General features: G+C 39.9%; 1 protein-coding gene across 1 annotated transcript; it reads left to right on the forward strand.

Moving 5' to 3' along the window:
• Nucleotides 1-249: 249 nt before the first annotated feature.
• LOC116333785 (myosin-10-like) lies at nt 250-18,590 on the forward strand. The gene is made up of 40 exons (XM_039602080.1): nt 250-345; nt 479-540; nt 639-677; nt 1,021-1,045; nt 3,035-3,103; nt 3,182-3,271; nt 3,355-3,423; nt 3,542-3,637; nt 3,782-3,868; nt 3,994-4,095; nt 5,497-5,562; nt 5,668-5,757; nt 5,846-5,932; nt 6,015-6,104; nt 6,238-6,327; nt 6,438-6,500; nt 6,639-6,692; nt 6,769-6,831; nt 6,912-6,980; nt 7,093-7,176; nt 7,359-7,445; nt 8,140-8,223; nt 8,308-8,376; nt 8,458-8,532; nt 8,613-8,729; nt 8,822-8,911; nt 9,079-9,141; nt 9,238-9,300; nt 9,393-9,461; nt 9,568-9,651; nt 9,751-9,837; nt 10,593-10,676; nt 10,768-10,836; nt 10,974-11,063; nt 11,322-11,411; nt 11,495-11,583; nt 11,667-11,729; nt 12,333-12,392; nt 12,480-12,548; nt 18,573-18,590. The coding sequence occupies exons 1-37, from the start codon at nt 270-272 to the stop codon at nt 11,682-11,684; spliced, it is 2,799 nt and encodes a 932-aa protein (XP_039458014.1). The 5' UTR covers nt 250-269; the 3' UTR covers nt 11,685-11,729; nt 12,333-12,392; nt 12,480-12,548; nt 18,573-18,590.
• The last annotated feature ends 11 nt before the right edge of the window (nt 18,591-18,601 follow it).

Raw genomic sequence — 18,601 nt, forward strand, 5'->3', positions numbered from 1 at the left:
GACAAATAAAAATGTCAAAAAAAAATCAGACAATGAGGTCTCTCCTCTTTTGCGAGGAATTCAATTTAAAGAGATGGTTGCTTATTTGTTATTATTTGTGTGCACAGTTGGCTGTGTTTAATGTTTACCATTTACAGCAAATTAAGTCATTTATTTGCTCCGCCTCTTCTAGGAAGTCATCACTACCCCTGGACATTGATCAATCAGAGTCTTATAAAAGGCCTGCTGACTGCTGCTGACAGCAGAGGAAGGTTTTGGAAGACAAAACCATGGCTGGTGGTTCTCAGTTCATTTGGATTCCGCTCCTCTTCACCTGTGTACTCGGCACTTCTGATCCCAGAGCTGGTAGGGGGCAATAATATTATCCTTATTATTGTCAGTTAATAGGGGTTGAATTAAACAAATACCTGTAACAACAACAACAACAGCAACAACAACAACAACAAAGTAAATATTGATGTTTTCTCATTTATTTCAGGCCACAACAGTTTGGTCAGAACTGGGAATCCCGACTTGGACGATATCCTTTCCAAGATCATAGTAAGTCCCCGAAAATGTGACTTAGCAAATGTTTAGAGATGAGCAGAAGTTTGGCTGCTACTACTAATGATACATTTCTTCTTGTGCATTTACCTTAGCAATCCACTGACTTTCAAAACAGTCCTGTAAATGTAACGGTAAGTAGTAATCATTAAATAGTTATTGCATCATGTGATTTATCTCTATAAATGTTGTGATCAATAAAGGTTTTAGTATATCTATATCTGTATTTCGCACTAAGCATAAGATCTCTGGGCTCAGTAGCGTCTTTCAAAAAACAACTAAAAACACATCTTTTTAGAATTGCGTTTTGTTAACTGTCGTCTGTTTTGTTTTATGCTTTGTTATCCTTGTGTGAAGCACTTTGTGATCTTTTATCTAGAAAGGTGCTATATAAATAAAGTTTAACTTACTTACGATAGATATAAGAAACTTTTTATATTATCTTCAACTGATCTAAGATCAAATGTTTTATTACAGTCAATTGTCATCAAAACTTGCACCGGTAAGTGATTTTTTTTTTTTTACTTCTATTTTATTTAACAATACACTACAATCCAAAAACATGTTCCCAGTAAGCTGCTTCTGCTCATCTGGAATGTTTTATTCACTCATCCAAGCGACATCCAAATCACTCGGATAAGCGATGTAAAAAATGTTTCCCACTGAATTTGCTGCATCCACATGAACAGAACCAAGTTTCTGGGATTTAATAACTGGATTATTGAGCATGCATCAACACAGATTCAAAATGTGATGCCAGTATTTATCTGAGCGAGTGTCTCAGTGTAGTCTCTAAATTATTAGTCAGATAAATAAAGATTTGAAAAACTAAATCTAAAATCTTACATTTAAATGTTTACCTCCTTCAGCGTCCTTGCAGGATCCCAACTCTGTGATAGAGATTCCCCAGCAATACTTTACACATGCAGGTTGTTTTGCTTTAAACTTAGTGTTCATTAAATCAGAGCAAATCTCACTCCGTCATCATCATTATGGCCATTCTGCAGTGCAGCGTATTAATAAATACATCAGAAGGTCCAACAAAAGCCATTGCATCTTAAAAGGCTTAACTGACTTTCTCTCCAAAAAATAATCTTTATAATGAAAGTTACATGAACTATCATTATTATTATTATTATTATTAATAAAATATTATGTCGCATTTGACCTCTGACCCCAACTTTAAGGTCAATAGACTGAATTGATAATAGTCCTATATAGAGCTATTTAAAACTAGGTTTCTTACTACTGTTATTTCTATTACTTTATATAGGCGTGTAGGAAATGATACACTGTATGGGGATTTTTAACCCTTTGTATTCAAATGCTTTTATAACCATTTGAATACAAGTACAATGTTCCCGAATACTTTTTTGAAAACAAAATCAACTCATGTGCAAAAACTCTTTTCCACTTGATATTTATTTACTAAATATTTAAACAAATTTTACTGAAATTAATGTTGCACACATGCTATAGCCACATAAATAAAAATAACTATAAGTAACTATATATAATAAATAATTGTGTAAAACTAATTATAAACAAAATCATGTCGAGTATATTAAAATGGGTTTCAGCAGGGCGAATAACAAAAGGCTGCACTTTGCTCTTGTTTTTACTGCACTACTAACTTCTTAAAGTACATTTAAAAAGTACAAAGAAATTAAATATATATAAAATACAATACAATACTATTCCCTTAAGAGTAAATACTGCACAGAGAGTGAGCTGCCTTGGCAGATGTCTGCTTATCATTATTATTATTGTTATATTACCTTTGCAACTTTTAAGGATATTGGATGAACTTCTTAAATTTACATAAAAAATGAGTGTTTGACTCAATCAATCAATACATACATATTTTAATACATTAAACATGGTCAAAGTAAAAGTTAAAAAAAAAATAAAAAAGAGGTCAGCTTATATAGAAGTTATTTCAAATGAGCCAAAAGCTTCAGACTGCTCTAAGACCTCTGTTTTAGACAGCTGCCCACATTTGGCCTTCTCAGGTGGAGCTCTGGCTGTGAGCAGACATGCTGTACTCACCTTCTGTTAAAATCTTCTGTTTGCAAAGCGCAGCCAATCAGAAGAAATTAGTCTTAAAGAGACAAGAGGGGAGGAGCTGAAATAGCTAGTTTCAAACAGTGGGTCAGCAGTGAGGCTGCACTAACTGTTTATCTTGCTGCTTTAATATGTGGCATTGCTGTAAATCCTGCTAACAGTGGCAGGGTGGGGTTTGTGGCTCAGCTGCAGGGGAGGGGTGGAGCAGTGGGCTCAGGGTGCGGTGTCAGGGGAGGCTGAGACACACCTGAGCTCCATCAGCTGATCATGTCTCCCCTGTAAAAGATCCGCTGGGACCTGTGGTGGGGTGTTGTGTGTGGGTGGCAGTTGGAAAGCTGCAACAGTGTTGGTGAAAAATATTGAACAATTAAAGTGAAAGCTGTGTGTGTGGGTCCTCATTCGTGTCACCCTAACATTTCCTTATCAGGTATGAAAGAAACTTTGGAGGTGTTACAAAGGAAACTTCAGCAGGCGACTCGCCGTTGCAACCACCTCGGTGAGCATACATCCAGCGAAGAGTATAAGTAGGCCTACTTTTGGTTTGGTGTGCTGCAACCTGTACACTTTCTTACAGATGACGAAGCCTCTGGGCTGAGGACTGATGTCGTGCAGCTGAAAGTGAAACTTGCTGCATGCATGTCAACAGCATCGTCTACATCTGGCGGTAAGCTTTTCCTTACACATATGGAACACTTGGAGACGATTTATATCAGCAAAAGTTAAAATGCACGTGTGATTTCCTGACAGCGTACCAACCCAATCTGCAGCTCAAAATGAAGCAGATGCTGGAGAAGCTTGATGGTGACACACTTCTCAGTAAGTTTTTTGGAAATACAGTAAAATCTCTCGCACATATCACGATTTAGTATTATAATTTTAATTATATGACACTGCACAGTTCAGCTTTTATGTAAAGCTATTTTCTTTCTTTCAGTTTTTAAAATAATGACACTCACCAGGGAGGTGAGCACTTTACAGGAGAAGATCAAGCTTGCTACTAATTCTAACAGAACTGCAGACGAAATCGCAGGTGAGCTATTTTATCGTTAGCATGATGTGCTTATCTTGCAGTCCTGAGAAATGTTTGAATTTGCCTCCACTTGAGCACTATTCTTCTGGTTGGAGCCACAGAAACTGAATGAAGATGTTTCATTTCTAAACTGTTTTCCTGCAGAGCTGCAGAAAGAGCTGGACAAGAAGACGACTGAACTAAAAGATCAGATACAGGAAGCTGAGGAAAGCCTTTCAAGCGCAACTCTCAGTAAGTGTATTTTTGAACCACATTTGAGGAATGGAAGGTCAACCGAAGACGCTGGTGTTGTGCAAATGCATATATAAGCAGAAGGAAGTGGCTCATTGATTTCTTTTTTTTCCCTTTTCTTTCAGTAATTCAGATAATCTCCCTGCAGAATCAGCTCTGGGCTTTACAAGAGGCAGAAAGAAGAGGGGAAAAACCAAACTCTAACAGTTCAAGTTCCATGACTCTGGGTAAACTGCGGGCTGTTTGATTTAACAAAAAAACTGTTGCTTATTATGTGAAAATTGCTTGTCCACAGTTCAGGCAGAAAAATTGACACAGTTCAGTAACTACCACTCAGCACCATTCCTTGGTGGCTAATTTTTTAAACTTCATTTCACATTCTCTATTAGTGCTGCTAACAACAGCTTAGCATTTTGTCTAAATGAATTACAACTTAAAAACGTAAAAGTTATTACCCTTTAAACGTCAGTTATTCATGAAAAAGTGTGTGTCTTCATATAACATCAGACATGTTGTAAATAACAAAGAGTATATTCCAGTACAATTATATCGAGAAAACCTCAACAATCAAACAACCCCTTATGAGCAAGCACTTGGCGATAGTGGGAAAGAAAAACTCCCTTTTAATAGAGCAGGCTCAGGGAGGGGCAGCCGTCTGCTGTGACAGGTTGGAGATGGGCCCATAGATTAATAACTCATCATTAAATGCAAAGTAGTGTATAAACACAAAGAATAATAAAAAAAAAAAAACATGAGTGAAGAAGAAACCCCTGCAAGCTAGGCCCATTGCAGTATAACAACAGGAAGGTTCAGGCTAACATTTGTTAGACAACAAGAGGCCTTGGGTCCAGAGTTGAAGGTGAGCAACTTTATTTGGCCTTGTAGCAAGTGGTCACCCAGTCAACTACTGAGCTAAAGCAGCACCTGAAACTATGCTTTTTAATGCTGTAATGAAGCTACTTCAGCGAGTTGCCTCACATGCAAAAGATCCAGGAGAGGATATAAACCTCGCATTATGGGGTTACAAGGTAGAGCATTTCTAGTACTAGCTCCAAGTTAAGATAAAGGGTTGTGTCTGGTATCTGTACTAAATCGAACATATTGATCTGAAGCTGGTGGCTACCTGTTTGGAAAAAAAGACGCAGCAGAAGTGTCATCTATGTGGCAATCTATGGGAGCTGGTTCATTTTTGAAGCCACAGCTCAAGCGTGGCTTTTTTCCTGTGGTGCCATTTTAACTCCTCAACATGCACAGCTGTGCACTGTGGTCTCCCACTTCCCTGTTTCTTGGTCACAGCCGGTTTCTGCGTGAAGGTTGCAGAACACACTGTTATATGGAATCCATTTAGTTTTTTGGTAACTTTTTTGGTTGCTCAGGACAAAATGGAGCAAAGTGATGGTTGCTGAAATTGATCTACTCCATGCCTGCATATTCTGTAAAAAAAAAAAAAAAAAATTAAGAAAAAATCTTAAGGAATTTACAATAGGTGTTATGCAATATTTAATTATTATTTAAATTTCAGATTAATATAATTCTAAACTAGGAAAAAAGGTCATCATCTTTCTTTTTATTACATTTTATTATGTTATTATATTTCTGTATCCTGACCATTTTCTTCTGCTGCTCAGTGAAACAACAGCTCAACAGGAAGATCGTTCTGCTGCAAGAAAAAGGAGATACCAACTCTTCTATTTGTAAGTGAATCTTTCTAAACGGGCCTGCATTTCTTGTGTGAGTAATAATGTTAAAGGCTTGTCTTTCAACATTTCCCAACACTTCGTTCTCTGCTGGCTGTCCAGTGCTGGAGCTGATTTATGTACGCACAAGTATTGCAGAGTTGAAGAGGATGATCATCGATGCTATTGAGAAATCCAAAACCATCGCCGCTGGTGAGTTGTACATCCCGTCTCTCCTTTGTGGAGCAGCACATGTTTATTCTTTTTACTTTATTTATTTTTTTTATTTTTTTAAATTCAGATGCCAGGAAGCAATGGAACCAAAAGACTGATCTCCTCAGAAAGCTGATTATACAGCTGAAAAATGACGAGAACAACAGGGAACTAAGTGAGTGAGCATTCAGCGTCGAGCAGGTCCTTTGTGTAGTTATTGCGCCATTAACTTGACACCCTCTTGATTCTTTCGACAGCCAAGCTAATTATGAGAGTGCAGGCTGAGGTGCTACATTTTGAACAGCTGATGAAAAACGCCAAAAACATCACTGATTCCCAAATTCAAGGTAAATGGCAGCACAAATCTTTGAAACTTTACACTATGAAGTCAAGTCACATGTATACATGTCTTATTTGGAACTACCAAATTATGATCTGCTAATTGCAGTAGAAACATTAATAGCTGTTTATTCATCCTAGGGTTTCACGTTATGTTGGACAAAGAGAAGCAAAGGCAAGACATTTTACAGAGGCAACTGGAAGCAGTGGAGTATGTTAAGGCACAGCAGAGTAAGTATAAAGGAGAGGCGGAATGATCACCTCACCAACCTCACCACGTATAAATGCGCTGCTAAGGTGCAACACACAAGACGATGGGTGTTTTCTTTGTCTTTGAGCAGTCATGCAAGTCATCAGCCTAATAGAAGAAAGGAAAGAGCAGCACCTGACAGGCCAGCCCACCAGTAAGTCCACCTGCACTAACTTTAGTGTTAAATTCAGAAAAACGTTTAACATCATTTATTTTCTGAGGAGCAGAGAATACTTTCTTAATCCTCAACATTAAGATTGCGATCTTACATTATGATACTTTAAATCTGCAGCTGTGCGTGAAGGTATAGAAAAAAAATACATCGAAGCTCAGGCCAAATTAAGAGGTGAGTGCTCAGTGGGTTTTTTGGGGGGTTTTTGATAAGAGCTTCAAGTACCTGATTTTATCCTTTTACACAAAAGAGCTGGAGAGGAAACTGCGACTGAAGACTGAAATGGATTCCAAATTTGTGAAAAGATATGAGCGTAAGTTTTTAAACCGGCTTTCAGCTACGACCTCTGATTATTCCTGCTTGATTTTAAAGGATGTGTCTCGTTTCTGTTAGAGGTGAAGACCGACTTTGACCGCAAAATTGCTGAACTGAAAAGAACCGAGGACCTCCAACCAGCTCTCAGTGAGTCACGTTGCCGTACGCAGTGTTCAACGGTGTCTCTTGCTCGGCTTGTAATCTCGTTGTGTTGAATTTGTAATCTGTGTAGTGATGTTTCTGTTGCTTTCTGCTCCAGTTATAAAGCTGATGAGCCTGCATGATGAGCTGAGGGCTTTGAAAGATCAGATCTCTCTCTCAGAAGACAAAGGCTTGACCTCCGGTGAGGGACAGAAGTCACAGATAAATACCATACCTTTGTGTTTCATTCTATTAATTAAGATTATTTTTTAAACTGTTTTGCACTTGAGACAATTAAATTACATCTTTACATTTTCCTTGGGAAACTGGGAATTTCTTTAATATTTATAACATCTCTTAATAACCCCTATATCTGTCCAACAGAGCTACGGAAACAACTGGAGAGAAAACAAGAAGAACTGAGCTCAGGAATTGCAGACATAGAGAGTCTGACTTCTAGCCCAGGAGCAAGTGAGCTTCTTGACTTTACTTTATGTGAACCAGAATTATTGTTTGAAAGCTAATCACTGTTTTTAAGCTAAACTCAAACTGACATACACAGTTATGTACATAAAGTGCATATTAAAGAGGGACATAGCATCCAGTTTTAAAGGGAAAACTAGTGTGGAAGAACCTTAAACTGCTTCCTTTCTACTAGCTAGCAGGGTTGAGGATTGTAAATTATAATCATTTAATGTAAAGCAGCTAATAAATGGCTGAAATGCACGACAACTTTCTGATCCTTGTTTTAGACAAATCCACCAATAGTTGCCCCGCTAGCTCGTTGTGCTTTTAGCTGTCGTGCTATTAAATCACGGGCTAGTCAAACACAAACTGAATACAGATGAGACCTGGACTGTCGCATATCATGGCTTTTATGGTTAAATCTAACTCAGGTCACATGTAAACCCAAAAACCAAGATTAAAGAAAATGAATTAACAGCACAGTGAAAGAATAATGTTGAGAGAGGTTGGATGTTTTGGGGGTTTATGTTTTATCAATCATTAGTTCAAAAGAGTGTAAAGTAGAGACTTGTTGGAGTGGCACAGGGGGAGAAGGGAACCAATGAGATTCTGAGTTGCTTACAAAAAGCAAAAAATTGGTAGACATTTTTGCAATAAGATTCATTTTCTAACTTAAGGACTGACCGTTGCGTTGCTTTAGTTTTAAAGATCCTTGAACTGCAACATGAGTTATGGAACCTTCGGAACAAAGCCACCAATGGAACCACAAGCGATCGAGAAGAGGGTTAGTGTTTAAATATTCAAAAAAAAAAAAGTCAAGATAGAAACTGCAAAATATAATCTAAATACATACTTTCCTTTTCCTCAGAGTTACAGAACAGACTAGACGGCTTCATCGATGAAATCAACAACAGAGCCGGTGAAAACACAAAACTGAGTGAGTCTTGTGAGAAACAAACTCTCTACAGTCGCCGCAGTATCTTTTGCAGTCAGCTACATTTTTTTAACCTTTTTTCAGTTCTGAAAATCATCAGTCTGCAAAGTCAGCTGGAGCACCTGGACACGCTGCTGTCACAAACCTACAATTCAAACTGTAACTATCTCACCCAAGACCTCATGCTGGCATAGTGTCATAATGTTACTGTAGCAACTTGACATGTGTGTCACTTTCAGCTCCAAGCATGGTGATCATAAGGAACAATCTAACAGATGAGCTCACATTCAAGAGAGCCGAGCTACAGAAATATATATATCAGCTGAATAACAAGAATCCGGCTAAAGCCAGATTAAGTAAGTCCAGAAATACACTTGGATCAATCTTGATTGTTGTGAAGTAGCCTAAAACATAATTCTATACACCCTGACTTTTCTATTTTCTGTAGTTCTGGTTATCACTGAACTCTACAAAAATCTCAAAAGAATTGAAAAAGAAACTCGTGACGATAACGCAGTATCCTCTTTAACATTAACTCGTAAGTATGTCCTACAATCGCTGTATCACTTCAAGCAAAATGGGATTTCATTGAGCGAACAGAACAACATTCACGCCACATGCCTGAGATCAAAAGCTGGTTGCTGCAGGACGTTCATGTTGCTAATTTGCACTTTAGTGTTTCAGTCCATTTCTTTTCTTTTAAAGTCCATCAGATGTATCTTCAAAACAAAAACAGGAAATATGCTCTTATCAGGGATAAAGTCGCAGGTGAGTTGATTTTGTTTTTCTGAATAAATCCATAACTAAGAGTTTGTGTCAGAGAGACAGTTTTTGTTAACTTGGCTTTCCTTTTTCACTGAACAGAGCTGGAGAGGCAACTGCACTTAAAGACACATGAATGCTCTGGACTCGAGCAACAACGAAACCGTAAGTTGTAAATCGGACTTCAACCTCAAAGTGTCTGAGCCTGAGTTTTTGATGTGACTGGGTTGTTTTTTGTTGTTGTTGTTTTTAATCAGAGCTGAAGACTGAAGTTGAAGAGAAGATTGCAGAACTGAACAAGACGAAAGACTTCAAAACTGCTCTGCGTGAGTGCGGTGCAGTTAAAGTCTCTCCTTTTTTTTGCTCACATCCTCACATTATATTTCAGAACTAATCTGTGCCGTCATACCTGCTCATGTTTGTCTCTGTTAGTCCTGAATGTGATCAACATGCAGGCTGAAGTGAGGGCTTTGAGGGAGCAAATCTCAAATTCAGAAGATCCAGAAATCATCTCACGTGAGTAACAGCTGTCATAGTCAGCACACTTCCTGGAGCAAAAATGTGAAACAAATATGACCTTAAGTCACATATCTGTTTCTCTCTGCTTCCCCACAGAGCTGCAGATGCAACTGGAGAAGAAGCAAGATGAACTGATTACTAAGACTGCAGAAATGGAGGAATTGATTGCCAACCCGGGACTAGGTGAGTGCACTGCTGTACTCTGTGATCAACACTGTTTAAACAGTCTGACAACCCGCTGGCTATTATTGCGATACTAAGCCTCTGGGGGCAATTGACAAAATTTGGGGGCCAAGATTTCCTGCTCTGTGCGTTCTGTGCAGTGGATACTTTTCACATGGGGAGCTTATCTACTTAGAAAAGGCCTATAAATCAGTTAGCCTAATGTCCCATCTGCATAGTGTTAAAGAACAAATGATCTTGATGGGTGTAACTTTGCATAATTTTAGAAGAAGCTAACATTTGTAAAATCACCATCATACTGGGAAAAGAATGGGTTTCTGTCATGTTTTTGCAACTTGATTGCACTGACACACATTTCCATTTAAAATATCCCTCTAAATCAGCGGTCCCCAACCTTTTTTGCGCCACGGACCGGTTTATGCCCGACAATATTTTCACGGACCGGCAATGAGGTGTCGCGGATGAATACAACAAAATAAAACTAGTGCCGGTACCGAAAAAAAGAAGATTTATTCATAACACACGTGAAAAGACCCAGGAAAACCGAGTTAACGATAAAAACAATAACAAAATAACGCTGAAAACCGATAAAAACCCTGAAAACCATACATTTCACACCTGAACCTCAACTCTCGCGGCCCGGTACCGAACGACTCACGGACCGGTACCGGTCCGAGGCCCGGGGGTTGGGGACCGCTGCTCTAAATGACAAAACCAAACCTTACCTTCATTCATCGGATGTTTATTTGTTTCAGTTTTACAAATCATTGAGCACCAGAATGAGATATGGGACCTGCAGAACAAGGATGTGAATGGGACAGCTGGTGACCAGATAAAAGGTACTTTAGATTTAAGGTGCTGATTGAGGGTGACACGAAGTCATAGTAGATGACTAAATGTTATCAACACAATTCACTGTTGTTTTTGCAGCTCTGCAAAACAGAATAGACACACTCATGGCTCAAATGGGCAGCAGTGATCAAGAAAACACCCAACTGAGTGAGTATGAAGTAACTGAGCACAAAGGTTCACTGACAAGTTGAATTTTCTCTCTTTTTGCCTTTTTCCCTCTCATGAAGGAATTCTCTCACAGCATGTCTTATAGCAAACTACTGTTTTGCTTCTTTGTGCTTTAGCACTGAAAATCCTGAATCTGCAGAGTCAGGTGAAGCACCTGCAGAATCTGCTGTCAAACCGTGAGACTCTGCAAACCAGTAAGCTAACTGGTAAGTATCTCCCATTGTGCTTTTCCTCTAAGTGCTAAGAGTGTGACAAATACAAGTGAGCCGGCAGAAGCACAGAGGAGTCAGATGTGGGGCAAGTGAGAGTTTTAGTTTCCCCCACCTTTGTAGAAAAAACAAAATAAGTGTGAGAGATAAAGAAACTTGGTAGCTTTTGTAATTCACAGTACAAAACAAAATGTGTACAATGATCTCTCGCGTCTGACCAATAAACCTGTTTTAACTTCTTTAAAATGACCTCAGAGCTCACAAATGAGCTTGCAGCCAAGAAGGGAGAGCTGGAGAAACAAGTCAATGAGCTGAAAGAGAAGAACCAGGAAAATGCCAACCTGAGTAAGTCAAGAAAGAACATGGTGTCTGCAGTAACGATGAAGGAAAAAAGTTCTGCTGTGATTCTTTCTTCCTCTGTTCCTCAGTTTTGAACATCACTGATCTGCAAAGCCAACTTGAAAACCTTGAAAAGTTAAGACAGCTGAGGATAAAGAAAGTGCTGCTACAATTTCTAGTAAGTATTCTCCTTTTGATCTCTAAAAGCAAGTATCACCTTGGATTCCTTCTTCACCCGAAGCAAACTTTACATTTTGTTAGATCTCAGAAAACAACTGAAGGATAAAGAGGAGGAGCATTCTCGCGATCAGGAAGTGATCCTTGGTAAGTTCATCCGTGGCATGTTTAAGTTTCTGCAACAAGAAGGATTAAGTTGATTTTAAGATGCTTGCAAGTTTCTGCCGGTCTCGGCAGATTGCTGCCCCTCCCTGGTTCTGCCAGGGATTTCTTCCTGTTAAAAGGGAGTTTTTTCCTTCCCTCTGTCACCAAAGCACAGCGCCTTAAGGCAACTGTTGTTGTGATTTGGCACAATATAAATAAAAGTGAGCTGAATTGAATTACTGGAGAAACCTGGAATTAATAGTTTTACAAACTCATAGTCAAAACCCACTGAAAGTCAACAAAATATAACAATATGAACTTTCATGCCGGCCTCTATCAAAAAATAATGAACAAACTGTCAATGCACTAGGGCTCCAAAACTATCTTGTGAATATCTATTGGTCTAGAATCATGATGTTAATGTTATTTTAATTTTACGAACCTAAATAATTTTACTCACTCATAGTTTCATGAGTTATGAGTGTAAATACAACAATATTTAAGTTCAAGTTTCTCTTTATTTCAAGTTTCGGCTACATGTGGCTAGACAAGTTTAACAGCATTACTAGCCTAGACTATTGCTTAGTAATGTAACCTTTCTCTTAGACTTGCAGCAAAAACTGAACGAGACACAAAGCTGTTCAGATTATGAGCAGACAATTACAGGTGAGTGTAATCTTTGACTTGCTGTTCTTTCTCAATATAGAAAACTGTTCTCTGTGATCAGCACCCATAATAAATGTCTCTGTGCAGATCTGCAGCAAAACCTGAATGACAAAATCAAGGAGCTGCAGTCCAAATCGAACTCTGTTACTTCACTTGGTGAGTGCTGAATCTGTTAGCTGTACTATATTAATATGCTCCATCTTCCACCATCCAGTTGATCATATTTAAGTCATTTTTTCTGATCTCTGTGAAATCATTTAAAAAGGGAAGATTTTAGAAGCTGTTAAGAAGCTCACAGTATTGTAACGCTTGATACATTACAGGACAATAATAAATAATACATCATGATACATGCAGGTATATTTACTGATTAAAAAACCCTGAAAGACCATAGGAATAACACCAAGATATTTACTACATTGTGTATTATCATTAGTAGTACATGCCTAATAGTACACAATGATAGTGCTATATTAATGTTTGCCATGTTTGTGCACTTGGCCAACAGATATAATCACATTGAGCAAAGTTTTTTTTTTTCTTTTTTCAATGCTTGGTGGTTGGAAGGCATGCCTAATTCAACTCTGTGGCTAAATAATGCTAGCATGCCTTTTGCTTTGCTCATGTATGGCACAGAGATGTGTGGTTAGTTTATCTCATCATTCCTAACACTTTTGTCACTGTGTATAGTCATATTTGGAAAAAATATAAAAGTAATATACATATAAAAATGATATTAGTATTCTTTGGAGACAACATAGTCAATGAATAAGTTGCCCTAAATTAGTAAGTAAAAAAGTAAGCTTTTACTTTGTTTTGAGGCAATGAGTTTGCATAGTTCTGAGAACTTGGGTGATTATTCGGTGTACATAGTACGTTCAGTTTTAAACACAAACAAAACCTGACCTGTAAACCTTGGGTTTGACGTGGACTACTGTAATATTGGCATGGCCCCTGACAATCACAAAAAACGTACACTTGAAAACTGTAGCTTTTCACATGTACGAGATTTAAGGAGTATAGCAAATGTATTGATTGACATACGGGTGACATGCACTGAAAGTGGCAGGTGAAACAAATGCAAATGGAAAACATGACATTGGGGTGGGAAATGGAAGGAATATAATACATATGAAAATCTAAATAATTGGAATGTTTTCTTTAAAAACATATAGATGTTAATGATTGATTTACATGTGACGGTATTTGTGCGATTATTATAGTGAGATGCTATTATTCTGGAATGAAAATAAGCAGGGGTGCACATAAGTGGTCCGCAGGTGCGCATTCGCTGTCAAAATAAAAGACGCGCACCAGATAAGAAGTTGCAACGCGCGTTTGCGTACATAAGATTTTCTGGAGGAGGACAGACATTTGTTTAGAACTCCTAAAGATGTCGAAGAAGCTCCTTTAAACAATTACTTTGGTGTTCCTCCACCTCCAAAGAAACGTCAGAAGGAGTCCGAACCGCAAAAGAAGCGCGTATTCTTGGAAAAGTGGTTGCAGGAGGTGAGCTGGCTTCAAACAAATGATGAACGCACAGAGATTTGGTGCAGAATATGCCGTGAAAATCCCACTCTAGCGGACAAAAACAGTGCCTTTTATATGTACGCAAACGCGCGTTGCAACTTATCTGGTGCGCGTCTTTTATTTTGACAATGAATGCGCACCTGCGGACCACTTATGTGCACCCCTGAAAATAAGGATGTTTTCACAAGGCGTTAAAGCTGCATAAAAGCTAAAAACAGGTCATTTTAGCCCATTGCAGGGTTGTTTGTAGATTTTAATGTTGTGTAATAAAAATGCTTTTATGTGGTCTTACAGGAGCATAATTGCAAAGAAAGGGACACTTAAGTCCTTTGCTAGGTGGTTGCTTGGCAATATGATGAGGTCAAAATATCTGATATAAGTTAGAACCTTCAGGAGCCTAAGATGTATCCATCCATCTTCATCCGCTTTATCCGAGGCCGGGTCGCGGGGGCAGCAGCCTAAGCAGAGAAGCCCAGACCTCCCTCTCCCCAGCCACCTCCTCCAGCTTATCCGGGGAATACCATGCGTTCCCAGGCCAGCCGAGAGATATAATCTCTCCAGCATGTCCTGGGTCTGCCCTGGGCCTCCTCCCGGTGGGACATGCCCGAACACCTCACCCAGGAGGCGCCCAGGAGGCATCCTTGTCAGATGCCCGAACCACCTCAACTGGCTCCTTTCGATGCGGAGGAGCAGCGGCTCTACTCTGAGCCCCTCCCAGATGGCCGAACTTCTCACCCTATCTCTAAGGGAGGCCAGCCACCCTTCGGAGGAAGCTCATTTCTGCCGCTTGTATCCGCGATCTCGTTCTTTTCGGTCACTACCCACAGCTCGTGGCCATAGGTGAGGGTAGGGGACGAGATCGACTTCGGTAAATTGAGAGCTTCGCTTACACTCAGCTCCCTCTTCACCACGACAGACCGGTGCAGCGTCCGCATCACTGCAGCCGCAGCACCAATCCGTCTGTCGATCTCCGGCTCCCTTCTCCCATCACTCGCGAACAAGACCCCGAGATACTTGAACTCCTCCACTTGGGGCAGGAACTCATCCCCGACCTGGAGTGGGCACTCCACCCTTTTCCGGCTGAGAACCATGGCCTCAGATTTGGAGGTGCTGATCCTCATTCCCGCTGCTTCACACTCGGCTGCGAACCGCTCCAGTGCGAGCTGGAGGCCTTCACCTGATGAAGCCAACAGAACCACATCATCATCCATAAAAAGCAGAGATGAGATTCTGAGGCCACCAAGTGAAAGCCCTCCGCCACTTGGCTGCGCCTAGAAATCCTGTCCATAAAATTATGAACAGAACCGGTGACAAAGGGCAGCCCTGGCGGAGCCCATCACCCACCGGAAACGAGTCCGACTTATTGCCGGCAATGCGAACCAAACTCTTGCAACGGTTGTATAGGGATCGAATGGCCCGTAGCAATGGGCCAGACACCCCATACTCCCACAACACCTCCCACAGGACACCCCGAGGGACACGGTCGAATGCCTTCTCCAAGTCCACAAAACACATGTAGACTGGTTGGGCAAACTCCCATGCACCCTCAAGTATCCTTGAGAGGATAAAGAGCTGGTCCAGTCCTAAGATGTATTTGTATGCTAATTTTGAATGCTTAGTTTCAGATGGTCTAGTTTGCAGTCAAAGAAACAAACACACAGACAGACAGCGTTTTAATAATGTGTCACTAATATAAACTGTCTCCCTGACTTGTTTCACCACACTCTCAGTGTTTTATTATCACTTCCTCACTGTTAATGACTTTGTGGTGAAGTCAACCTGAGAGAGATGTAATGTAGACACTAAATCTGACTCGCCAGAATGTCATACTAAAGAGGATGGTTCTTTTAGATGCAGGGGGGGAGCGACCGAATCAGAAACCCTGGGCACAATGATGAAGCAGGCCTGATCAGAAACAGTTTATTCCCCGAGACGGACAGTAGGAATAAAACAACCCAAATACTAAGAAAAAAAAAGTATACAATAAAATGTTATCCTTATACTAAAATCCCCCAGGAATAAACAAACCCACTTCTAAAACTGCTAAAAATACAGTTCTCCGCATGCACTAAAATCCCACCCAGTTCCCTGATGTAACTGTCCCACAATCCAGGATGAATGTTTGTTAGGTGTTCATGAGCTGGACAGAAATTCCTCTTGCTGAGGGGGGTCCACGAAAGCCTCATCCCAGGCCGACGGGGAGGAGCCTCTATCCCCCTCTCGTCCTTTCACTGGGCCCATCACGCATTCTGCACTGGCGTCCGTCGCTCGATACCACCCCGAGGTATACCTCTGCCCTGCTGCTAATCACACGCGTTGTCTCCTACTGTCGCCATTCCTGCTGTCGGGACTGGGTCGCCACGTCACCCTGACTGGTCCGTCTCCAGCTGAGGCACCGCACCCCCACGATCAGGCAGCGGGTCCCTCTTTTTCACCTGGCCTTCACGCATTCCTCCTCATATCTGGGGCCTCTCTCCTCCAGTATCCAGCTAGCTTCCTTTTAATAGGTCTTTAGACAGCTGATAGGCCACCTCTGGACACACACATGCCTCAGCAGGTGATCCCTATCAGCTAATTTGCCCCATGCCCAGCCAGTCCACAGTGGATTAAAACAATGTCAAATAAAACACTAAAAACCATGCAAAACAAACAGAATAAAATCATGAAAATAAAACAACACTCCCAAATAAACACTAAAAATCTGAATAGAACCAAGATAAAAGATAAATACAAATTTCCACTGTGTGACAGACAAACGGGACACATGTTACAGTTTTTCTGAATTGATAAAACACATTTCCTAAAATCTCATCTTTGTCTCAAAACACTAAACAAACTCCAAAATTCAAGCTACACACAGAAAACCTTCAACTTGTCTTGCAAAACCAAACATTTGACCCAAAACTATTTGAACTTTACTCAAAATCAAGCACTACTGTCAAAAACCACACTAACCATCCAATGTGCAAAGACGACTTAGCAACGATTACACACTACAAAAACAAATACAAAACATTGTGAGATAGCTGGAAAATAATATTTATCTATTCATTCATTTATTCTTGTACTCACATTTTAACAAAAACGAACTGCAGTAAAAAGGATAGTAAAATAGTAAAAAGGATATATATATATATATATATATATATATATATATATATATATATATATACATTAAAAATTACATATTTTTACAGCATATTCAGATAATTTATTCCGCCTCAGCATCATGTCTCTGTGCTGGGTCAGGCCACAGGACTTCATCCACAACACATGCCATGGTCTCCCTTGCAAGGCAACGAGGAAAGAATCCTTTAGCATGCCGAATCCAGCCCTGGCAAGATTCCACTCCCATCTCACCACATGCTCCATTCAATGCTTGAAGTAGATTTTCCTGTCATATACTTTACACCTCCATGCGGAGAAGACTCCTCAATAGGGTTCAAAAAGGGAAAGTACGGTGGAAGAAACACATTGATAAAATGCTGCTCATTGTGAAACCAATTGCATATTCTTGGGCCTTGGTGAAAGCTCACTTGGGCCCAAATGATATGGGATGCTCTGCCTGCTCGCGATCTCTCTACTCAAGCAAAGCATCCCATGTTACTATAAGTTCATTGTTGTATGACCCAACAGTGACATGACTGTGGAGAACCCCATAGCTGCTGATGGCAGCACAGATGGTTACATTTCCACCACGATGGCCAGGCAGTTCAATAATGGCACGTTGACCTATGACACTGTGACCTTTTCTTCCCCTTTTTGCTACATTCAAAATGTATGTGGTCTTCAATAATCCACTGCTGCATTTCATGCAGTTGAATTTCACTATTCTGACGGACCATATCCACAATAAGTGTCTCCTGGTGTTATGAGCACATGCTTGTTCTTCCACCTTCTTGTGGCCATCTTTCAATTCTAAACAAAATACCATTTAGTTATAAGTATACTTGTATACACATGTATACATCATTCTATTTCATTTACAGAACTAAAATTAGTTTGTTGTGTACAGAGAATCTTTGAGCTTGACTCAATGGTTAGGCCTCATGAATACATTTTCATGGATGGAGCTGTATTCAATCTCGCAAAAAGCAGAAGAAGAGGTTGCGACATGTGTTTTCTATTTTGAGTGGTAGTGTGTTAATGATGAAAGCAGTGTGTTAGTTGTGTTTAACTTCTGTGGCCTGTGTGCACCATTCTGGGTACAAGTGCACCACACTGCTAAGTGTGTTTTGTGTTTGAGAATGTGTTCAGAGTTTTGGTAAATGGAAGATTCAGATTTGCAAATGGTGTCCTAACCAGATGAGTAGTGTTTAAGATTTTACCAATTGTGGAATTGATTTGATGAAAGAGTTTCCATAGTTGACAGTTTAGTTTTTACAATGGGATTTAGTGTTTTAGCAGTTCAGAAAAACTGTAATAAAAATAATGCAATTTGGCTCCAGTGTATAGATATTCTAAAGCAAATAGAAAGTGTCCTAGCTGGTATTCAGAAAATTGCTTATATGGATCATAGTTGTTAAAATCAGAGCCTTTGCTAAAAACACAACTTACATTGGGCACATGCGCAGATGTTGTGCACATTTTCATGTTTCTTAGATGAGGAGAACAGTGAACGCTGATGTTTATTCTGACTGATTCTTTCAGCTCTACAAATTTCTACATTAACTCAGCAA

The sequence above is a fragment of the Oreochromis aureus genome, linkage group 18 (genome assembly GCF_013358895.1).
Source record: "Oreochromis aureus strain Israel breed Guangdong linkage group 18, ZZ_aureus, whole genome shotgun sequence".
NCBI lineage: Eukaryota > Metazoa > Chordata > Actinopteri > Cichliformes > Cichlidae > Oreochromis > Oreochromis aureus.

Bases quoted from the DNA above. Each gene is read 5' to 3' on its own strand.
- LOC116333785 (XM_039602080.1), top strand. From the start codon at position 270: ATGGCTGGTGGTTCTCAGTTCATTTGGATTCCGCTCCTCTTCACCTGT. The intron at 7,177-7,358 runs GTGAGGGACAGA...TCTGTCCAACAG, and splicing joins AGACAAAGGCTTGACCTCCG to AGCTACGGAAACAACTGGAG. The intron at 11,064-11,321 runs GTAAGTATCTCC...AAATGACCTCAG, and splicing joins GCAAACCAGTAAGCTAACTG to AGCTCACAAATGAGCTTGCA.